The sequence below is a fragment of the Canis lupus genome, chromosome 28 (genome assembly GCF_011100685.1).
Source record: "Canis lupus familiaris isolate Mischka breed German Shepherd chromosome 28, alternate assembly UU_Cfam_GSD_1.0, whole genome shotgun sequence".
Taxonomy (NCBI): domain Eukaryota; kingdom Metazoa; phylum Chordata; class Mammalia; order Carnivora; family Canidae; genus Canis; species Canis lupus.
In genome coordinates, this window is record NC_049249.1 from 34,212,936 (window position 1) to 34,237,447 (window position 24,512).

A 24,512-nucleotide genomic window follows, 5' to 3' on the forward strand; every position below is an offset into this window, starting at 1 on the left:
TTGAATCTCTCAACAATATCCCCACAGGGAGCCTGCTTTTCCCTCTGCCTGTGTCTCTGCCTCTCTGTCTGTCATGAATAAATAAATAAAATCTTCAAAAAAAAAAAAAAAAAAAACAACTACCTTTGCCCAGGACGCCTGAGTGACTTAGTTGGTTGAGCATCTGCCTTTGGCTCAGGATAGATCCCAGGGTCCTGGGATCGAGTTCCGCATCGGGCTCCCCACAGGGAGTCTGCTTCTGCTGCTTCTTCTTATGTCTCTGCCTTTCTCTGTGTCTGTCATGAATAAATAAATAAATATTTTTAAAAAATTAAAAACACTACCTTTGCCCCTTTTTATAGTCAAATGGCTTTGCTCAGAAGGAGCCAGGCTCCGTCCACTGTGTGTCCCGAGGGTTCTACCTGTGGCCCGGGGTGGGCCAGACGGTGGAAGCCGGGGCCACAGGGCGCTCCCAGGAGGTCACAAAACTGTCCTCAGAAAGGCAGGCTCCCGCGAGCCGAGCTGGGTCGGTCCCCAGTGAGACAGGGAAGACATAGTTGTCTTCTCGTAAAAGCATCTGGTGTGCGTGAAACCTGCACCTCGACCTCTGGCTAATAGGAGATGCTGCAGGGTGCCGTGGAACTAATGGAGTTTTCTTTTTCAGGCAGCAATTAGGGGTTAATTATTAGCAGTTAGGGGTTCACCACATGCTCTATGGACCTTCTGCCCTTTCCCAGAACAGAGGCCACTTGTCTCTGTGTTAGGGACTGGATCCATCTGCCCCTGGCGTCCCCATAAGGCTGGCAGCAGGGGGCCCTTGGGACTGAGCTGCTGACCCAGTGTCCTCCTGCCCGGGCACCGTGACCCGCCGCTGGGCTCTGTTGGCACAGCTCCTGGGCTCAGCTCACCTTGTCCCCTCCTGCTCTTTCGTAGACGCTACTACAAGGAGACCTCTGGCCTGATGCTGGACGTTGGTGCCTACACGAAGGCGCTTGAGGTACCTGCCCTGAGTCTGTCTGCACCTTCTTCAAGGATCAGGGCTGCCTGGGATGTTTCTGGTCTTTCTGGAGGTGGGGGTGCTCTCCACGTCTGACTCGCCCTCTATGTTTCCAAAGTAGGCGCTCCTGTTTGGGGCTTCAGGCTGAGCACCCCCTCCACCCCAGAGCTTGGCCTCTCGGCCGCCCTGGTCGTCACTCTGCTCTCCTGTCCCTTCTGCTCCTCCCCACACCCCAGCCCTGCATGCTGCGGCCCCGGCTGGCGTCCGGTGTGCTCACTGGGTGCTCTCCTCTCAGACTCTGGCTTCCGTATCTGTGTGGACCACCTGCCTCATTGCTGACGCTAGTCACCTGCAGCACCTTGAGCTTGATGTGTCCTCACAGGACTCCTTGCCGACTCCCTCCTCTAGTTTCCAAGGCCAGGCTCAGATGGAGCCGCCGGTGCCCACTCTGACCCCTCCCGATGGGTCAGCTTGCCTGCCATCCTCACTGCTCTGTTGGCTCCTGCCTACCTGCACTCAGGTGGGAGGGTTAAGCAGCAGGCAGATAGAGCCCTGCACCCCTTCCCCTGGAGGGCCTGTGACAGAGTTGGGGGGCAGGGGAGAAGCAAGTATGCAAATGAGAGCACCAGCGGGGATGGTGGTGGTGGCCGTGTTGGGGTGGCCCACTTCCTGCTGTGCTCAGGGTTTAGAGCAGATGGTAGGGGGCCTGTGGGGTTGCCGTGAGCATAGCCTCCTCATGTGGAGTCGCGATTCCCTTGCCTCTGAGATGTGTCTCTCGGCCCAAGTGTCCTGCCTCTAGGAGGCCCTGGCCTATGGGCACCCATTTGGGGCACTCTTTCCTTGGTTCCCCAGAGGGAGGCCTTCGGAGTGGGGTTCACCTGTTGCTTCATTCTCAACCCATGCTGTGTCCTTTTGTCTTTTGCCAGTATGCCTGTGGAATCGAAGCCGAAGTGGTGGGGAAGCCTTCTCCTGAGTATTTCCGGTCGGCCCTGAAGGAGATGGCAGTGGAAGCCCACGAGGTAGGGTGGCCTCTCTTGGGAGTGTGTGTGTGGACGCAGCTCCGTCGTGGGAATGCTCTGGTCCTGAGCACTCCGGCAGGGCGGCCTTGGGGCCTGAGGTGGGTTCAAGGGCTCGGGCAGCCTTGGAGGTTGGGCAGTGAGAGGGGACCCTTCCACCCACGAGAGCTGATTTTCCTGGAAAGGGGAAGAAGGACCACAGAGGAGACCTACTGAAGGCTTTCATCCAGTTAAATTAGTTTCAGTAACAGAAAGAAACGAATGCCTATGGCCATCTCTAAGTGACTTCTGCTTCTTCTGTGGAAGGATAAGAATTGACCAATGTATTGAAAACAGTTCACAGAAGACGTGAGGGGCTGGGGGGGCCGGCCAAAGGTCACGGGCTGCCGTCTAGACCATGCTCGTCTCAGCACCGTGGGTACACGCCACTGCCCACGTCGCCCATAGGTGCCTTCATGTGTCCGGGTCGTGGCGGTCAGCAGGCCAGCCAGAGGACAGGGGATCCGGCCCACGCCTTCCACGGGGTGCCGCTGGAGTTCTTGGTGTGCCCACTCTCCGAGAAGCCTCTCAGATACGAAGCATCAACAAATGAATTGATTAATGAAGAGTCGGGAATAGCCCATCTAATTATTGATGGCATCCCTAATGTGGTACCTCCGGCGGCTAGGATGACACATCAAAAACAGAAGCAAGAAGCAATGGAGCAGGGGCGCCTGGGTGGCTCAGTTGGGGAAGCATCTGCCTTCAGCTTAGGGTCAGGTCCTGATCCCGTGGGATCAAGCCCTGCATCGTGCTCCCTGCTTCTCCTTCTCCCTCTGCTCCCCCTGCTTGTTCTCTCTCTTTCTGTCTTGGATAAATAATTTTTTTTTTTTAAAAGAAGAAATGGAGTAGCAGTAGAGCATCATTAAAGACAACAACACATACAACTGAATTTTCTTAATACCACTTACTTTTTTTTTTTTTTTTTACCACTTACCTTTTAAACAGAGTGGCAGTAAGACATGGGGGAGAGAAATGTCTCTAGCTCTTCCTACGTTGACCACCCTTATGGGGTCAGTCTCTTAAGCAAGACTGTTCGACTCCACGTCTGTGGAAGAAAGCTTCGCATGGTACAACACTTGGCCCTTGCCTACGACCAGACCAATGTGCGTGCTCCTCCTCCGCCCTTTGGACTTGGATGGGTATCTAACTCTTCGGGCATGATTAAAATGACCAGAGCCCAGGGAGTGTTGAGCTTAATGATACATCTTGAGAGTCTATCCCTGGAAGCTCCACTACATGAAATCCTGGAAACCCACTTGATTTGCAGGAAAGGTTCTCTGCCTTGCTGCTCTCAGAGGCCTAGTGCTAGGAGAGGCCTAAGCTGCAGAAGTTTCTTTTTTTTTTTTTTTTTAATTTTTATTTATTTATGATAGTCACAGAGAGAGAGAGAGAGAGAGAGGCAGAGACACAGGCAGAGGGAGAAGCAGGCTCCATGCACTGGGAGCCCGACATGGGACTCGATCCCGGGTCTCCAGGATCGTGCCCTGGGCCAAAGGCAGGCGCCAAACCGCTGCGCCACCCAGGGATCCCAGAAGTTTCTTTCATTGTACTTTTCTGCCCTTGTTTTTGGAAAATTCTCATTTGTAACCACAGTATCAGAAGAAACATTTCAACTGAGTTTCTCGTTGGAAATTAACAGTCCAACTGATGACTCCCATCACCTGTTGACTTTATTTCTTACCTCATTCATCAAAAAGTTAATAATTAAAATTTTATATGTTTATTCTAGACCCACAGTATTGGGCAGAGTCACATGTTGAGGCTGCCTGAAATAACTCCGAAGGAGCTGTGCAGGAGTGCTTGGAGACAAGTGCATTTGAGCTAGTGTGCCAGAAAACCGCAATAAAATGGAAATTTTATGTCCTTGCAAACATTCTGAGTTTGTGAAATTACCTTCATCTCTTTGGCATCAAATGCTTACGTTAGTAATGATAAAATAAGATGACGTTTTTCCGTAAAAAAACAAAATAAAACAAAAAACCCAAAAAAGCCAGTTCGTTGAAAAGACCATCTATAGCAAGATTTAAAGAATATGTGACAATAAAATCATGCATCTTGCCACCTTTACATGATGACTATTTTTGAGACAGATGGCCTTCCCAACATACATCTTAAAAAAAAACCAAAACGACTTTGGTGTCCACAGTACCCCCTACTTCCTGTGTAGTATGGAGTTGGTCCCCAGCAGCAGGTGGTTTTCTGAGAGCATCACTGAAAAGACAATGGGTATGTGTCTGCAGCCGGCCTGAGGCCACCCTGATGTCTGTTTGGGACATGGCATTGGGGACAATGTCAGCGTCCTGCAGTGAGGCGAGTGCCCCCAGGATAGTGCTCCCTTCTTGTTGGACTTGGATTTCCCACATGTGTTCAGGTCTAGAGCGCTGGTCTCTCATGGTGCCTGGAGAAGGATGGCCCCTAGCCCCAGAAGCTGAGAACCTCTGCCCCCAAGCCTCCTTGACATCTGTGAATGTCAGAAGGCACGAGGTCTCTGGGCTCCCCAGGAAGAACCCAGGAAATGCCTTGTGAGCTTGGCAGAAGAGGAGAGGCTTGTGCTTTGAATGAACGAAGACCACAGGCATTAACAACCCTGGGTTTTCACGACTTTGTTTCCTAGGACTTAATTTCTGTTTTTATTGTGGCATATTTCAAACATACACAAATAACAGAATGATGCAGTATGGGAAAACACTGGGAGCCTTTCCCCTAAGATCAGGAACACGACAGGGATGTCCACTCTCACCACTGCTATTCAACATAGTACTAGAAGTCCTAGCCTCAGCAATCAAGGAACAAAAAGAAATAAAAGGCATTCAAATTGGCAAAGAAGAAGTCAAACTCTCCCTCTTTGGAGATGACATGATACTGGACATTGAAAACCCAAAAGACTCCACCCTGAAATTGCTAGAACTCATACAGCAATTCGGCAGTGTGGTAGGATACAAAATCAGTGCCCAGAAATCAGTGGCATTTCTATACACTAACAATGAGACTGAAGAAAGAGAAATTAAGGAGTCAATCCCATTGACAATTGCACCGAAAAGCATAAGATACCTAGGAATAAACCTAACCAAAGAGGTAAAGGACCTATACCCTAAAAACTACAGAATGATGCAGTGATTCTCTCCATATATCCATCACTCAGATTTAACAATTAAAAGATTTTGCCAGGGACACCTGGGTGGCTCAGGGATTGAGCGTCTGCCTTCGACTCACGGCATGATCATTGAGTCCCACATTGAGCTCCTGCATGGAGCCTGCTTCTCCTTCTGCCTGTGTCTCTGCCTGTGTCTCTCATGAATAAATAAAATCTTTTAAAAAAGTAAATAAGAGATTTTGCCAGATTCCCTTCATTTTCTTTTCTTCTTCATCTTTTTTTTTTTTTAACTTGTGGGTTGGTTTTTTTTTTTTTTTTTTTCCTGTTGTATTTTAAATCCCAGATTTGTTGTTGTGGTATCCTTTCATATTATAGTACGTCTTTCCAAAAAAGATGGTTATTTTTGACATAACTACAATATGTTAAAACACCTAACGATGGCCAAGAAGCACACAGAAAGATGCTCAGCATCATCAGTCATTAGAGAAATGCAAATCAAAACCACAGTGAGATCCTACTTCACACCCACTTGGATGGCCATCCATAATAATTTTTTAAAAAGAGTATCTATTTGACAGAGAGAAAGCACATAAGCAGAGAGAGCAGCAGGCAGAGGGAGAAGTAGGCTCTCTGCTGAGCAAGGAGCCTGATGCGGGGCTCGATCTCAGGACCCTAGGATTGACCCCAAGCCAAAGACAGACGCTTAACCAACTGAGCCACCCAGGTGCTCCTATGCATAATAATTTTAAAAACAAAAACAATGGAAGATGGCCAGCGATGGCTAGGATGTGGAGAAGTTGGAACCCTTACGTGGGAACACTGGCCAGAATGTAGCAGCCACTCTAGAAAACAGCTTCTGGATGAGGTAAACAGAAGCACCGTATGACCCAGGAACTCCACTCCTACGACTGCATCCAGAAGGATTGGAAACAGGTGTTCAAACAAAAACTTGTACATGAATATTCATAGCAGCACTATTCACAATAGCCAAAAGGCAGAAACAATGGAAACGCTCATCAGCACATGCACGGATAAACAAAATATGGTCTATTCACGCAGTGGAATATTTCAGCTATAAAAAGAATGAAAAAAAAAAACTAAAAAAATAAAAAAATAAAAAGAACGAAATGCTGATAAAAGCTACTGTGTGGATGAACCTGGAAAACATTAGGGTAAGTGAAGGAAGCCGGACACAGAAGGCCCCATTTTACATGATATATGGCCTTTAGGTGAAATACCTCGAATAGGCAAATCAGAGAAAACAGATTAGTGGTTGCTGGGGTCAGGAGAGGGGAGGGGGCACTGGCTGCTGATGGGGAGAATCCCCCCTTTGGGGTGATAAAATGTCTCAAACTGGACAGGGGTGGCGGTCATACAACATTGTGGATGTACTTAATCCCACTGATTTGTAGGCTTTAAATGGTTATACTGGTAAATTGTGTGCTTTTTATCATAATGGAAAAAAAAAAAAAAAGCTACCTGCAAAATTAACAGTGACTCCTTAGTATCATCCCATCACCCATATTTAAATTTCCCTGGCTGTCTCAGAAATGTTCTTTCATGTTGATTTGTTTGAATCAAATCCAAACAGGGTCTGTACCTTGCATGTGGCTGTTTCATCTCCGGAACTCCTCATTTTAACTTTTTATCCTGGAACATTTCAAGTATCTATGCAAGTGGAGAGAGTAGTATAATGAGCTCCTGGATAGTCATCACCGAGCTTCACTAATGATCAACTAACAACTACTTTAAAAAACCCTTATTTTTAACTGTTCATTTTGAAGTAATTTCACACTTACAAACGTTGCAACATTAGCACAAAGAATTGCCATATGCCCTTAAGCCAGCTTCGCCAGATGCTAACATCTTACATAACAGACACAGAACGGTGATAAAATCAGACGTCATCAGCCAGCCCACCAGCCTCTTTGTCTGGGACAGTTGCATGTAGCAGTCGTGTACCCAGGCCCCCTTCTGGGCCAGTTGCTCAGCTTTCCGTGTTGGGTGGTTATTTTGTAGACTGTCCTTCAATTTGGTTTTTTCCCGATGTCTCTTCACAATTAAATTAATTTTTTATGTTTAAAAAAGATTTTATTTATTTATTGGACAGAGAGAGAAAGAGAGCACAAGCAGGGGGAGCATCAGGCAGCGGGAGAGGGAGAAGCAGACTCCCCACTGAGCCGGGAGCCTGACGTGGGACTCGATCCCAGGACCCCAGATCATGACCTGAGCCGAAAGCAGATGCTTAACTGATTGAGCCACTCAGGCGCCCTAATTTAATTTTAGGTTATGCATTTTTGGCAGGCATGTCCCAGAAACAGTTTGTGCCCTCGGTGCATTCCATCAGGTGGCTTGTGACAGTACTTTACTCCGTTGTTGCTTGGGTTCACTTTGATCAGCTCCGGAGGTGCTGCGTGCCAGGGTTCTCCACTGCAGAATTACTTCTTGTTCCGTGTAACTAATAAGTATCTTGTGGGAAAGCATGTTGACTGTATAAATATCCTCTTTCCCATCATTCTTTTCCCCTCTTAATGTTTGCGTCCATTGATAATCCTTAACCTGAAGCAGTTATTATGGGGTGTTTGCCAAATGATGATTTTGTATTTCTATCATTCCTTCTGTATTTATTAGCTAGAATTTACTATAAAGAAGAGCTTTCCTCTTTTTCCCCATTGACTTATTTATTCCAACATGGACTCAGGGATATTTGTTTTATTCTTTGAGTTACAGTCCATTCCCATTATTCTTAGTTTTGTTGCTCAGATTGTCCCATATTTGGCCATCAAATAGTCTTTCAAGTTTAATAAGTTTTATAGTTGTTTAAACTATACTCCACCTGTTCTTCTCCCCTAGATTTTTTTTAAAGATTTTATTTACACATTTGAGAGAGAGAACACAAGCAATGTCTCAAGAGGGAGAAGCAGGCTGCCCATTGAGCAGGGAGCTCAATGTGGGGCTCCATCCCAGGCCCCTGGGACTGTGACCTGAGCCGAAGGCAGCTGCTTGAACGACTGAACCACCTAGGCACTCGTCCCCTAGGTTATTTTGAATCATATCCCAGAAATCCTGTTGCTTTGCCGTAAATATTTCTGTGTCCCCAGAAGAGAGGAGTTCTTTTTAAAATCATAGATAATTCCGTTGTCATGTCTAAATAATACCGACCATAATTCCTTAATATCATCAAATATCCATTGTTCACATTTCCTTGATGGTCTTATAATTGTTTTATGTTGCTTACAATTTGTTTGAATCAGATCCAGATGAGGCTCTTACATTGTGATTGGTCAGTGAGATTCTCAAGTGTTTTTTAATCTACTGATTCCCCCCCACCTCCCCCACCCTCCATCTCCCTTTTGTTTTGCAACGTTATGAAGGGGAAACTGGGTGGTTTGTCCTGTCCCACAGTCTGGATTTTGTTGCTTGCACCTCTGGTATACCTTCACATGCTCTTCTGTCCTCTGTTCTCTGAATATTGATAGTTAGATCTAGAAGTTTGATCAGAATCTGGTTCAGTTTTTTGATAACTGCTTTATTTTTTTTTTTTTAATGATTTTTGAGTTTTTTTTTTTAATTAATTAATTTATTTATTTATGATAGTCACACAGAGAGAGAGAGAGAGAGAGAGAGAGAGAGAAGCAGGCTCCATGCACCGGGAGCCTGACGTGGGATTCGATCCTGGATCTCCAGGATCGCGCCCTGGGCCAAAGGCAGACGCCAAACCGCTGCGCCACCCAGGGATCCCTGATAACTGCTTTATAGGTGGTAGCGTGTCCTCCATCAGCAAGCATGGAATGTCCTGTTTTCTCCTTTCATGTTATTAGTTGCTATTCATGACTGGTGCTAACTCCTTTAATTCATCAAGGACTATAGAATGGAGATATTTGAATTCTATCATTCCTTCTTTATTTCCCCTCTGGATTACTTCTGCATAGGAAAACTCACCAAACTGAGGTACGGTTCACATAGGGAACTCCAGATAAATGCCTGTTTCTTTCTCATTGGTAATTAGTTTTCAGAATAATGAGTTGATTCTCTAGCATCCTCCCAAGGTAATGAAGGAGATTTAAAACTACATACATCACTATAAATAGATAGGTGTAAGCATATTTGATGTGTTTCAGTCCATTACAGTCATGATCTTATTCCTGTTCAAAGTATTTCATCTTTGACCAGTGGGATCCCCTTAAGGTTGGCCTCTAGGTCCTTCTCATCTGACCCCAATAGTCTTTGAGGTTCTTTATACCCTGTTATGACAGGATGTTCCACATCTGCTTTGCACATTTCCTGCCTCAGGCCTGGGATTCACCCTCCTTCCAAAGAGCCATGCTTAACTTTAGTGGAAAGTGGTATTTAGAAACCATAATTGGAACATTAACAGTTCTTGTTGCTACTGGATTGATCATCATTTCTAAGTCTTTTAATTTTTATTTAACACTTTTTATTTATTTTTGAGAGAGAGAGAGAGAGAGAGAGAGAGAGAGCGCACCCACGTGGGGGGGGGGGACAGAAGGAGAGGGAGGAGTGGCCTACCCCTTGAGCAGGGAGCCCCACACAGGCTCGATCCCAGGACCCTGGAATCATGACCTGGGCTGAAGGCAGATGCTTGACCAGTTGAACCACCAGGCGCCCCTTTTCTAAGCTTTTTAATTTTTATTTATTTGTTTTTTAAAAAGATTTTATTTATTTGTTCGTGAGAGACCAGAGAGAGAAGCAGAGACATAGGCAGAGGGAGAAGCAGGCTCCTTGAGGGGAACCCGATGTGGGGGGCTCAATCTCGGTACTCTGGGACCATCCCCTGAGCTGAAGGTAGATGCTCAACTACTGAGTCACTCAGGTGCTCCTCTAAGCTTTTTTAGTCAACAAGGCTCAGATAAGTATCTATATTCCTTTTAAAGTTTTTAAAAAATTATTTATTTGACAGGGAGAGAGAGTGCAAGCACACAAGCAGGGAAGTGGCAGAGGGAGAATCAGGCTCCCTGCTCTGTGGGGCTCCTAGAGTCCCAGGATCATGACCTGAGCTGAAGGCAGACGCTGAACCAACTGAGCCACCCAGGCCCCAAGTCTCTCTTTAAACACGAACTATATCAGGAGTTAATACTGAAACCTCTGATTCATCAGGCCTGTGGGGTTGTACTTGACCTATCAGTCTTCTATCTGTATTTCCTTTTTCCACATCAAAAATCTTGGCTCTCCAAAAAACAACAACAACAACAAAGTCTTGGCTTTCCAGGATACCAATAGAATCACTCATTTGTTTTAGCCTATAGTATGCACAGAAGCCTTGAATCTCAGAAACTATGGGAAAGAAGCCAAACAAGAGTGGGCTGCCGCCACAGTGCTAGGGACGGTATTGTGGTGGCTGTCCCAGTGGACTGGACGGCCATCACAGTGTCACTATCCTGACTCATCACTTAATCTGATAGGACTGATTACCTTTACTGTTTGAGATTTCTCTGTTTGAAAGTTCCTTTTTTTGCACAGAGCGCCTCACTCTAGAGATTTACAGCCAAAACACTGAGCCACAAGGAATAGTTCCTTTTTGAATTCACTTTACTTCTACTTTTTAAGGAATTGGTTTTCAACATTTACATCTGTTTTGTTTTGTTTTTTGTTTTTTGTTTTTTTTTTTTACATTTGTCTATAGTTCTGTAAAATGCTTATTTGCTCCAAAATCAAATCCATAAAACAAGATATGGTCAAGCATGTAGAGCTCCTGTCCTTTTCTTTCTCTTCCTACTCATCTCATTGGAGCCCTTTTTATAAATATTATGGCTTACTTTTCCATTTCTTAAATATAAACAATATGTGTATGCATATATATTTATATTTATTTATTTAAGATTTTATTTACTGATGAGAGAGATTGAGGCAGAGACATAGGCAGTGGAAGAAGCAGGTTCCTTGCAGGGAGCCCAGTGTGGGACTCAATCCCGGGACTCCAGGATCACGACCTGGGCCGAAGGCAAACACTCAACTGCTGAGCCACCCAGGCGTCCCTATATATTTATTTTTAAAATATTTTATGTATTTATTTTAGAGAGCGCAAGCTCACATGAGCAGGGGGAGGGGCAGAGGGAGAGGGTGAGAGAGAATCTCAAACAGACTCTGCACTGAGCATGGAGCCCGACCCAGTGACCTGGAGATCACGACCTAAGTCGAAATGAAAAGTTGGACACTCAACCGACTGAGCCACCCAGGCACCCCGCAAATATTTATATTCTACTCATAAGATAAATTTAAGAGAATAAATTCTTAAGATAATTTGTTACAGAATAGGAGAAAGGCTAATGTAATGTGAGTTTTTTTTTTTTAAATCCAGTATTGAGGGCAGCCCTGGTGGTTCCGTGGTTTAGCGCCGCCTTCAGCCCAGAGTGTGATCCTGGAGACCTGGGATCGAGTCCCACATCAGGCTCCCTGCATGGAGCCTGCTTCTCTCTCTGCCTGTGTCTTTCCCTCTCTCTCTCTCTCTGTGTGTCTCTCATGAATAAATAAATAAAATCTTAAAAAAAAAAAAACAGTATTGAGGGGCACCTGCATGGCTCAGTTGGCCGAGCGTCTACCTTTGGCTTGGGTCCTGGGATTAAGCCCCATGTTGGGCTCCCTGCTCCGTGGGGAGTCTGCTTCTCCCTCTGTGCACTCTCTCTTCTCTCTCAAATGAATAAATAAAAATAAAACATGAGTCTTTAGAATTATATAAGCAATATGACCACAGTCATCTCAGAAAACCTCCTCCAAACAAACAGAAAACAGAAACTGCCTTCCATTGCTTAGACACAAGGCCAGAGGACCTGCACGTCATGACATTATCATTGGTCATATTTGGGTAGTTCAACCTGGCATGGGTCCCCTCTCCCCTTTTTGCTTTTTGGCATTTTTCAGGTGTTTTCACAGCCGGCACCTTTTACATTCTGAATGAGAAACTGCCCTCCCTGCACCTCAGAGAGGAGCTGAGGCCCATCAGTTAATCTGCACATCTCAGTTGGCGGGTGCTGGGGCTGTGGGGCCCAGGAGTGGGCTTCGGTTTGGGGATCCCTCGTGAATCTTTGTGCGTGATGAGGTTGAGGTCCCTTCGGCAGTGATTGCAAGCGTCAGAGGCCCCGGGTAGCTGAGGGATTGTTTTCTCTGGCAGCGAAGCTGAATCTTATTTACCTCTCACATTATCATTCTCCCTTCCACCCTCACATGTCATTTCTGTCTTTCCCTTTGACAGACAGTTGAGTGGCAACTGCATGTTGTTAACACCCTCACCCCACCATTTTTCTAGAATGTTCGTTAATGTTGTTTTGAGCCTCAGGATGTGTAGACGTTTTGAGGCAGTATTTCAAAATAAGGCCATTTCAAATGAACTGTGTCTTATGCACAAGGTAATAATTCTCTGTTCCTGCTATTTTATTTTTAATGAAAAATGCTTACGAGGAGCGATCTTGCTGCCAAAGTGCCAGGCTGTGGCAAATCTTAAATTTTTCAAGCTGCTTTAATCAATAAAGTTATCACCAGTCATTTCCCTTGATAACTGCTCCTTCCAGGGCCCGGCCCGCTTCCACTGCTGAGTCCTCCTCCTGCGCGGAATGGACACAACCACCCAAATCCAATTTTCATTCTAACCTTTCCTCAATAGCCTAGAAATAACAGATTGCTGGTATTACTCTAATAGATTGGAAATTCAAACCTCTTAGAGGTAACTAGGCCCTTTCCGGGATTCAGTAATAAGGCAAAGAATAACATACCTTAAAGGTTACTTCTAGAAATACCTAATTTCTCATGGCTTAAGGCTTCTGAATCAGTGGGTGGTTTTATAGCTTCACACTGAAGCCCAAATGATGTGAGGGTTTTGGCAGTTTTCCATAAACATAGAAATTGCATCCGTTGCAAATTGTGCAGGTTTCGTGGAAATTGGGGCTGTTGAAACCAGAGTGCTTAGTAAGCACAGAAGCCAGCACACAGCAGCCAAGAAGCTGGGGGCACCCATTTCACAGATGGGGAGCCCGAGGCTTGGCAAGGAAGGACCTGGAATGCTGGAGCACCACGTGTGCTGGGCACACCTGGGCACCATCACGTGTCTGTTTATTTCACGAAGTCCTCGCTCCAGTCCTTGTCGGAGCTCACGTTTCCATTTTAAGGTTAGGGCAACGTTTCTGCACCTCGGTGCTCTTGACATTTTGGAGCCAGATCATTCTTTGGGGGGGGGGCATCCTGTGCAATCCTTCCCCCAGTTGTGAAACCACAGATGTCTCCAGATGTTGCCACACGTTCCCCGGGGGCCACTTTTCCCCCAGTTGAGAAGGACAGTATTAGGGAGTAGTTGCAGAAACCCTAGTATTGATCCTAGGATTATTCTGCTAGGGACCCCATGCCCTCCAGGCGTTTGCGGTACCCCACTTCTCGAGGAGGGGGCCGAACATATAGTGGGATTTTTATTTTTTAAGATTTTATTTATTTATTCATGAGAGACACACAGAGAGAGGCAGAGACACAGGCAGAGGGAGAAGCAGGCTTCATGCAGGGAGCCCAATGCGGGACTCGATTCTGGGTCTCCAGGATCACGCCCTGGGCCGACGGCAGCAGTAAACCGCTGAGCCACCCAGGCTGCCCTATAGTGGGATTTCTAGGCTTGGTAATTGAACTTTGAAAAGTTGTATTTAGTAGTACAGCATCACTTGCTATTTTGAAAAATACTATATATTTTGACAGAATATATACTATAGAATATGAAGTTAAGATCTTAGGTGGGGAGGGTAGATGCCCTCAGGACGGCTTATCAAACATGGGGGCAAGATTTGTAGATTTTTCCCAAGAGGGCCAGGCATAAAACATGGACTAGGTGCTGTCATTCTGTTGCTGGTTCTCAGATTATTCGTCCTAGCTACGTGGGTGTGGGGACAGGCTGTTACCCTAGTGGTGAGACCTGTGGCTGGGGAGTGAATTTCCACGTGGGGTCACTCATTTCTCTCTTGGCCTCCTCCCCATCACATATTTCCATGGAAGACCCATCCCCAGTCCCCTGCACCAGCCCAGGCCCTGCCTCCCATCTGTGTGCACAGTCTTGGGTGTCAGTTCAGGGACACCTGGCTGGGACATCGTGAGCCTGGAGCATCGGGAGAGCGAGCCAGAGGAGTGGCTCATCCGCTCCTGCAGGCCCTGATTTGAACGTGAAGCTCTGTCTCCAGACAGGGACAGGCCTATCACCCCAGCCTCGGGTTTGAGACCGTCTGGAGTTTCGGGAAGTTCTGGCTTTGAGGTTGCCCTTAGCATCTATCTCAGTCACAAGGTGTCTGTAAAACCTTACATTTTCCTAAGACATTCCCCACCCCCCGCCACCCCCGCCACCAAGAGCCTTTTTAAAAATAGATTTTCTTCTCAAAGCACAAGAATTTTATCGTATGAAGTAACTGACGTTCATTAAAGGAGATGGGAAAAATTCACAAAGTACAAGGAAAAAAACTGTTCATCATCCCACTAACCTAGAATAAACGCAAAGCATGCTTAACCTTTCCAACTTTTTAGTTTCTATATATACATTTTTAATGCACAATTTGGATAATCTTGTATCTGCTATTTGAAGCCTGATCTTTTTCAATATTAAATATTACGCACCGTATTAAATTGCATTGGGAGCAATTTCCTTTGTGCCTTCTTAAGCACTTGTACAAAATAACGTTTGTGGCTATGTAGTATTTCCTCACATGGGCTACTGTAATGTGTGTTACCCCTCCCCTGTTGTTGGACCTTGAGCTTTATTCACTTTCCCTCTCGGACCCTGTGAACACCCGTGAACGCACATCCTTTGTACACATCTGATCATTTGTGGGGAAGTCCTGCCTAGTGCGGTGGTTGTGAGGCCATGATGCACATGGCTTAATTCAGAAAGGTGGCATCAGTTTACCTTCCTTGCCAGCTGCAATCCCCCACATCCTTAACGCACCCTGTGTCTTACTTCTTATAAAACAGTGATCTTTGAGCTGTGCTGTGTTGGTGGTGTTCCTCACGAATGTGTCAGACTCTGGGGGACATGACTTGGCAGTGAGCCGTCTGCAGGTCTCGGAGGCTGAAGATCCGGGGCTCGTCGAGCGCTAGGTGGATGCCTCCTGAGGCATCTCCCTGTGAGCGTGTGTGCCCCCCTCCGGCTGAGATCTGGACGGAGCCCAGTGCTCCTGCAGCACCAGCCCGGGCTCCTGGCCAGAGTCCTGGGATAACCAGAAACGTCTGAAATGTGGGCTTGCTTGGGCAATTTCCTTGGCACTGGAAGGTCATGCTCCCAAACATCATCACCTGTTAGAACGGCTTCTCCCCCTGGCACCCAAGATGGTAAAGGGATGGTGGCAGGAAAGATTTAAGAGAGGTGAATGCATCTGCGTGAGAGCTCGAAGCAGAAAACCCGCCTGCAGGGCTGCGGTGCCCCCTCCAGCACTGGATTTCTGCGTTCCTAGGAGTCTAGCCTTGCGGTGTCTCCGAGCTCCCTTCACCATATCGCAGTCAGAGAGGAAGTGCATCCCAGGCCTGACAGGTAGGGGTTTTTTATTTCCCCCGACAGCACACCTCTTGACCTCTATCTTCTTGCCAATGATTTTTTAAATCCTAAATGATTTGGCAATAATTGCTCCTCCTTGCGCGATTATTGCCCTTCACCGATAGTAAATCTGTGAAATCCCCGGGGGCCCCAGCACATTTTGGTATGCGGAGCCCACAAGCTGGCCCGGACAGGCATCACTGCTCCGGGCAGCTGCGCACCCCGCGTCTCCGGCACCCCTCGCTCCCCGAGCGTCACACACGGCTTTGGGGCGCTGTCTAGGTTGGGCAGCGGCTCATCATGCATAAGTGTAGCTGCTGCTTCTCCGCAGTTCTTCCTCCGAGGGCCCAGATCTCTGCTTCCATCTTTGTGGGCCACGTCGACAAATGTGCTCGCCCAGGAAACCCTGGGAGGCTCTGTTCTGAGGGGGAGGAATTTCTGCTGCCTGGGGAGTACGTGTGCACAAAATTTCATTTTCCCCACAAGCACAGAAGGCATCAGGCTTGACATGTAATCATTGGAAGGCCTGTTTCATTTCCAAGGAACTTCTAGCAAGATGGCCCCTGGAGCCTCTGGTAGCAATGGACAGGATCCTAAGTTGGAATGTAATGCATGTTCACAGGCCGACTTAATGGTTTCAGGAGAACTCTTTGAGAGGGCACAGCAGAATCTCATACTGAGGCTCATGGCTGGTGCGACCCCCCGGGGCCGAGCACCGCTTGCTCCAGCCCCCACACCCCCACCCCCAGCTGAGGCGTGTGGTGGCCTGGGTGACCCCTGGCTTGCAGCATCACCTGTGCATACAGCAGGCTCTGCAGCCATTCCCTCCTCAGGATGCACACGTTGCCACTGGCTGTTTCTTCTTTGGTGACCGATGATTTCCCCAGAGCTGCGTGGGAGCTTGATAGACATAAAAATTAAACCCATTTGGATTTGGCAGCGTTCTCCCTAGCACCAGTCATTCTAGAAAAAATTTACAATTTTTACCATACCTGGGTACTTGCCTACCAGCACTTCTATTTGCTTAATTATTCTTCAAATCACTTTATTTTTAAAAACTTAACTAAATTAAAAAAAAAATTTTTTAAGTGGACGTGAAGCCCACTGTGAGGCTTGAACTCATGATCCTGAGATCAAGACCTGAGCCAAGATAAGAGTTGAATGCTTAACTGACTGAGCCACCCAGGCACCCCTAAATAAATGTATTTTATTTTTAAAATTTATTTATTTTTAAAGATTTGTTTATTTGAGAGAGAGAGAGACAGAGAGCATGCAGAGTCAGGCGAGGGGCAGAGGGAGAAAATCTTCAAGCAGACTCCCCACTGAGTGGGGAGCCTGATGTGGGGCTCGATCCCAGGACTCTGAGATCATGGCCTGGCTGAAAACAAGAGTCAGACACTTAACCCACCAAGCCACACAGGTGCCCCTAAATAAATGTATTGTATTGTATTGTATTTATTTATTCATTCATTCATTTATTTGTATACCTTTTTGAAAATTTTATTTATTCATGAGACAGAAAGAGAGAGAGGCAGAGACACAGGCAGAGGGAGAAGCAGGCTCCATGCAGGGAGTCTGATGTGGGACTCGATCCCGGGACCCTAGGATCACATCCTGGGCCAAAGGCAGGTGCTAAACCGCTTAGCCACCCAGGGATCCCCGGTGCCCCTAAATAAATGTATTTTAAAGGAACTTCGATCACTCCTATAAGTGGAGAATCAGAATCACTTACTTACCACAGATTACTCCAAAAATAAATGCCAAACGGTTACATTAAGATGCAATGTCGTTCTACCTAAAATCAAATAGTGTGTCACCCACATGCAAAACTGACTTGGGAGATGTGGATTAGAGACGAGAGCAGAGGGCATTAGTGAAGCCTATGAAGTTTAGAATATTCACTGGAAGAAATGCAGTTTTTTTCAAGTTCTTTACGTGTCTTGTGGGGGAGGGCGGGTGTGGTAGCCGCTGGCATTGGGCACAGTTCTTCATACTGGTGGTCATTGTCCATCTCCGGGCTTCCTCCTGGGGCCGGGATCTGCCTGTGGCTTCACTGCTGAAGAGCCCCTTCAGCCTCTGCTTGTATACGATTGAGTGACAGGGGTTTGGTACCTGTGACACCGCCTGTGCCGGTTGTTAGAAGAGCCTCGTGTTTACCTGCAACTACCTCCCTGGCTTCCAGAGAGGCACCAGCTTTTCCACAAACCCCTCGTGATCCCTCCACTTCTTTGAATGCCTGTTTGGCTGTTTTCAGGGACAGTTGCTTCAGGCTTATTAGCCTGTACTTAGTGGAATTCATCATACGGCCTGCACTGGTGAGTGGTGACAGATGGGTTGTTGGTACACATGTGGGGTCCCCTGCCGGACAGGCCCTCACCCCTTCCCCTACCTCCTAACCTGGTTGGGTGGCCTCTCTTGCCCTTCAATTGAAGCTCAAAACCTCACCTCCTGCAGGAAGCCGTCCCTGACCACTACCCCCTTAGAGACTCCTGTACTTTTTCACCAGTCTTGGCTATGTATTTGTGAGATTGTCTGATGATCATCTGACTTCTGCGTTCCACTGAGAGCTTCATGAGGGTAGGGACTATGTCTCTTTGATTCCCTGTGTCCTCACTGCCTGGCCCCAAAGCAGCTTGATACAAAGATGCTGGGTCACTGGAGGCAAAAGCACCATGATAGAGGCTGGACCGTCTCCAACAGGGCTAGATTAGGAATTTCCCCAACAAAACATTTCCTAATATTTTTTTTTCTTTTTTAACATGTACAGATAGTTCATGTCCAGGCATTGGCTTTGATGCTTAACTTGCATGATTTCATTTAAACACCACACTGCTTGTACCCATTCTGCAGATTGAAGTGGAGGCTTGCCCTGGACCACAGAGCTAGGAGATAACAGAGCTCGAATGTGAGCCAGGTTGCTGTGGCCACATCTGAATCCTTAGCTCAGTCTGTTCTGCTGGCCATATAGGGCCTGCCTCTGTTTCCACTGCCCTGTATGCCCCACTCTAAGATGGCAGACAAGCTCCATGTGGGCTCCTGTCCTCACAGGCAGAGTCCAAACTCACAAGTAATTTCCCCAGTGTGACTGCTTCACAGTCATCAATTTGATTTTCCTTGATTTTGGCTTGTGTGTCTATTCATTGGTTAGCCATATCTGGCATCTGGATTCCAGAGAGGAGACTTGGGGAGTAACTGTTGATTTTGAAGCTTCTGTCCTGGCAGCATCAGGACACCCACCTTGTCATGGGAGTCTGGTTTCTCAGGCCTGTTTAGTCTCTACTGTGTAAATTCCTGACTGGACTTGAGAATAGATCTGGGAACATGTTTGGTTGCCTGAGGTGTTGGACCAGGCACCCCTGATTGTTTCTTTTTTTTTTTTTTTTTAAGATTTTATTTATTTATTCATGAGAGACACAGGCTGAGGGAGAAGCAGGCTCCCTGCAAGAAGCCCGATGTGGGACTCAATCTCGGGACCCAGGGATCATGACCTGAGCCAAAGGGCAGATGCTTAACCACTGAGCCACCCAGGCATTCCAGTATGACTCGATTTAAACAAGAATATTAATAATACAGATTGATACGGCAAAAGGAGGCCCACTAATGACTCCAGTTCAGGCAGCACTGAAGTAGACTCTACACTGGTGACCAGTGAAGAGTCTTGTTGGCTGTGCCTCCTCCCTCTCTCCAGACATGGGCAGCCATGCCTTCAATCCAAACACCAGTCCACTCAACAAGCTTTTGCTGGTCATTAGCTAAATGCCAGCATCTGCCCACATCCCTGCCTGTGGGACCTCACGCTTGCTGGAAAAGAGAGAAGTGAAGCAGTACAATGCAGTAGGGACATGCTGTGCAAGGGGGTAATCAGAGGGCTTTGGGAGGGCCTCGGGACCCAGGAGGGTTCAAAGGCAGTGGTCTTGAAAGCCTGTTAGGAGTTGGCCAGGAGAAGAAGGGAGAGCAGGCACAAATGTCAGCGTGTCCCGTGGGTCACCCTTTCTCTGTTCTTCTGTGAAGGTCCATATTTCCACTTAGTACCCTTTTCCTTTTGCCTGAGAGACTTCCTTTTATATTTCTTTTGTGTGGATCTGTTGGTGATAATGTCTTTTAGGTTACAACATCTGAAAATGTCTATTTCACCTTTGTTTTTTTGAAAGATATTTTTGCTGGGTATAGAATTCTAGGTTGGTGTGTCTCCCTCTCTCAGTGCTTTACAGATGGTTCCCTACCAGCTACTCACCTACATTGTTTACGGTGGGAAATCTCATGTCTTATCTTTGTTTCTCAGTATGTAATATGCCTTTGTTTTTTTCTCCAGCAGTTTTTAAGATTTTTCTTATTGTTACTGACTTTGGGCAATTTGATTATGTCATGCCTTAATGTAATTTTTTTCAGGTTTCTTGTGTTTGGTGTTGATTGGGATCTTGTATCTGTGGATTTATGAGTCTTACTGGTGTTTGGAAATTTTTCAGCCATTAGGAGGAAGTCAGATATTGTTTGTGTCACCTCTTCTCATCTCACCATCAGGGATTCCAGTTACACATGTATCAGGCCCTTTGAAGTCATGTCATAGCTTGATGATGCTCTGTCATTTTTTTTTTTTAAAGATTTCATTTGAGAGCAAAGAGCCCTATGTGGGGTTCCATCCCAGGACTCCAAGATCATGACCCTAGTTGAAGGCAGATGCTTAACTGACTGAGCCTCCCAGGCTCCCTACTCTGTTCATTTTTATTAAGTCTTTTTTTCCTCTTAGTTTCATTTTCAATGGTTTCTTTTTTTTTTTTTAATTTTTTTTTATTTATTTATTTATGATAGTCACACAGAGAGAGAGAGAGAGAGAGAGAGAGAGGCAGAGACATAGGCAGAGGGAGAAGCAGGCTCCATGCACCGGGAGCCCGACGTGGGATTCGATCCTGGGTCTCCAGGATCGCGCCCTGGGCCAAAGGCAGGCGCTAAACCGCTGCGCCACCCAGGGTTCCCTCAATGGTTTCTATTACTGTATCTTCAAGTTCATTAATATTTTCTTCTGTACTGGGTAATCCAGTATTAATTTCATCTGGCAGGTTTTCCATTCTAGACATAGTGTATATCAAGTGCTACCTATGTAAATAAAACATAAGCATTATTTATTACTGCTCACTTGCCATTGGTTACAAATATCAGTAAGTTACACTGTTAACTAGTAATCAAAAATAAAAGCAGTTCTTCTCCATCAGAAAAAAACTTGGTGCAGTTGCCATCTCTAGAAGTTCGAATGGGATCTTTTCTTTTATCTTTCATGTCCCTACTTAGCTTTTAGAACATATGGAAGATAGTTGCAGTAAATATTTTTTTTAAGAATGTAGCCAACATCTCTGGCCTCTTTTATTTTTTTTTTAAGATTTTATTTATTTATTCATGAGAGACAGAGAGAGAGAGAGGCAGAGACACAGGCAGAGGGAGAAGCAGGCTCCATGCAGGAAGCCCGACGTGGGACTTGATCCTAGGTCCCCAGGATCAGGCCCTGGGCTGAAGGTGGCGCTAAACCACTGAGCCACCCAGGCTGCCCTTGCAGTAACTAATTTAATATCCTTGTTTGCAGATTCCCACATCCATGTGTGTTCTGGATCAGTTGACTGATTTTCCTGTCCATTATGTGTGATATTTGTCTTCTTTGCATGTCTGATCACTTTTTTAAATAAGTTGCCAGACGTTGTGAATTTTGCTTTTTTGGGGTGATGGATATTTTTGTGTGCCTATAAATATTTCTTGCACTTTGTTCTGGGATGTAGTTAAGCAACTTGGAAACTGATCCTTCCAGATCTAGCTTTTAAGATTTGGGAGGCAGCACCAGAGCAGGGTTGGGTCTAAGGCTAATTACTTCCCTCTACCGAGGCAAGATGCTTCTGAGAACGCTACCCAGTGCCCTGTGAATTATGAGATTTTCCAGTCTGGCTGGTGGGAACAGGCACTATTGCCAACCCCGTGTGAGGTCCAGGCAGTGTTTTCTTTCATTTTTCAGTGTGATTCTTCCCCTGGTGGTTTCCTCACTCATACACGCTGATCAGCAGTCAACAGAACGCTGCCTTGTTCAGAGGGACCCTCTCCAGATCTGCGTCCTTCCTCTCTCTCTGGGCCTCCCCTTCTTCTCTGAGACTCATCTTGAGAACTTAACTGCCTCTGTCTCCCAGTTCCTGGCTCTGTCCCTCACTTCCAGGAGTCTGCCAGGCTCCATGGGGTCCTCCCTCCCTGCAACCCTAGTCTGGAAACTGAGGGCACTGCAGGGCTCACCTCATATGTTTCCTGTGTCCCAGAAATCATTGTCCTTCATGGCTTGTTGTCCAATAACTTGAAAACTTGTTTCATATAGTTTGTCTGGCTTTCTGTTTGTTTTAGGTGGGAGAGTAGATCCCACAGGATGCTTTTTGAAATGACAGCCAGGCTGCAAGCATTTCCTCTGTGTGTGTGTTTTTGTTTCCACGGTATTTTGGTTTTTATAGGTAGTACCTTCATTATTGAAAGCAAAACCTCCTAAACTGTGAGCTGCTAAGATTTGCCAAAAATTTAGTTTTCACAGAGCTGGTGGTTGGCACCTAGTTACAGAGTATTTAGCTGCAGGTCAAATTGAGCCTGTGTTTCAGTAGAGGCAAGATGGGGTCACCTCCCCACACAGCCTTGGGACTCTGTAGCACTTTGCCACTTGCTGATTGATTTCAGATTGCCCACACATGCACTGTTAGAGCCACTCGGCTCATGGGCAGAGCAGGAGGCTGGTGGGGTGGGGGGTTTAGCAGCAGGAGATATATTCAAGGTGGGTTGACTTTTCATCAATATGATGACAATATTGCCTTGTTTAATTTGTATGACGGTGGTTTTAAACATTAAATCAAGCAGTTGATTGTGTCAAAAAATAATGAAGGAACACAGGAATGAACTGTCCTGATACCACTTCTGAGCTCATGTCCCTGCCCGGCAGGCCGTCATGATTGGGGACGATATCGTGGGTGATGTTGGCGGTGCCCAGCGCTGTGGAATGAGAGCCCTGCAGGTGCGGACAGGAAAGTTCAGGTGAGTGCCCCACGCGTGGTCCAGTTCATCTGCCTCCCTTCCTCCGTGGATTCCTGGGGTGTCCATGGTTTGGTTTGGTTTTCTTCCCCCAAAATAAAGGGGATTATTTTTTCCAAAAAGAACAGTACGTGGACATCTGCTGACATCTGTGTAACTGTCCCCTAAGGACGGGCCTAGCTGACCTTTTCATAGGAGAGAGTGGACAGGTAAAGCAGCTTTTGATACATGGTCCAGAATTCACAACTGGGATTTGAACAGGGTGTAGTGTGGAGACAAGAGACCAAAGGCTCCAGCCATCCCAGGCTGCAGCGGTTCAGGCTGAATTTGGGCCGTGCTCCATTGGGCAAGGTGGTCAGAGCCTTCCCTGCACATGGAGCTTCCAGCTTCTGGGCACTCAGCCCCACCTGGTCACCCTCCCTCTCGTGCTCTGTCTTCTGTTTGTGGGAGACAGAACTTAGAGATGCCAGGTCCTTGGTCAGGGACCCCTTAGAACCAAACCTCCATCTCCAGAGGAACTTGTGTTCTTTTCCTGGGTCAGCCTGGTTTTCAGCAGATCGCCAACAGGCATCTCTCAGGGATTAGGTAGTTGCTTGTGGGCATGTGGAGGTGCCCTGTGGGATTGAGGTTTGGCTTGTTGGGCCATTGAGGGTGTCTTAGACATCAGAGCAATGTCTCACCTGTCCTGAACAATTTTGATAATGGCGCTTCGGAGAAAATACAATTTTGTGGTTGCTAGAGAGTTTGGCTAAAACATGGTTACCCAGAGGTACTTGGATTGGTGGCGGGGGTCGAGGGGAAGGAGGGGTGTATCTGTCCTGAGTGTCTGCTTAACGTCTTCCGAGAAGTGGGGTGCCTGGGTGGCTCAGTTGGTTTGGCGTCTGACTTTTGGTTTCAGCTCAGGTCATGATCTCATGGGTTATGAGATCAAGTCCTGTGTCTGGCTCCGTGCTCATGGAGAGTCTGCTTGAGATTCTCTCCCTTGGCCCCGCCCCCCACTCGCATTCACTCTCTTTCTCCAAAATAAATTTAAGAATCTTTAGAAAACAAAGAACCTGGGTCAGGGAAATGGATTAGAAGGTCTTACTCACTGTGAGGCCCCTCTGTTGTGTGTGAGACCCAAGAGACCTGGGATTTGGGGTGGACACAAGGTGAGTGGGGAAGGTTTGATCCATGTGGGGTCTGCGGCCAGAAAGTCCCTTCTAGCCACGTCCTGGACGCTCCCAGGGCACTAGAGGCTCTCTTCAACCCCCTAGCACACCTGAAATACCGGCCTTCAAAGGAGGAGGATGTTCTGGGTCCCCTGGGCTATGTCTGGCCTGAAGAAGTGAGGGAGACTCCACTCACAAACCTCAGAAACATTTCAAGAGAGCTGCCTGGGGCCCCAAAGTCCCTAATTCCATCGCTCCCTCAAAGGTACAGCACCGAGGCCTGTTGCTGAGCAGCGGGACTGGGCACCCTCTGCTTGATGCTCTGTTGCATGGTGTTGCCCATGTCCTACTTTGCAGCCCCAGGGTTGGTGCTTTTCGGAGTGCCCCGTGACTGTCTTCCAGGGATGTAAACTTCATCAACAGTTGGCCAGATCCTTCTAGCCTGCTCACCGTGTGTAGATTTAATGTATAAGATACATATATATCTTTATTTTTTTTTTATAAAAATGGCATTATATTATTGCACAGCCTGCTGTTTTCTTGAACGGTGTTTTGAGTGTTTTTCCATGACCATTCTTCATAATTTTTAAATACCTAAGGAGATGTTGTACGTTAAGTACTGTTTAGTGCCTGACATCCGGCAGGCCCTCAGCAACGGTGAGGTGACGGTGATGCTGTCGGTGACACC

At 46.7% G+C, this 24,512-nt stretch overlaps 1 protein-coding gene across 3 annotated transcripts in view; it reads left to right on the forward strand.

Moving 5' to 3' along the window:
* Nucleotides 1-24,512, forward strand: part of LHPP (phospholysine phosphohistidine inorganic pyrophosphate phosphatase) — a 127,373-nt gene that overhangs the window by 28,000 nt on the left and 74,861 nt on the right. For 2 of the 3 annotated variants that reach the window (XM_038579041.1, XM_038579043.1), the window contains exons 4-6: nucleotides 913-976; nucleotides 1,903-1,995; nucleotides 22,585-22,676. In XM_038579041.1, the coding sequence (XP_038434969.1) occupies nucleotides 913-976; nucleotides 1,903-1,995; nucleotides 22,585-22,676 (249 nt within the window). Of the gene's footprint in view, nucleotides 1-912; nucleotides 977-1,902; nucleotides 1,996-3,763; nucleotides 4,079-22,584; nucleotides 22,677-24,512 lie in introns of those variants that run through there. The other variant, XM_038579044.1, reaches the window with a different exon arrangement.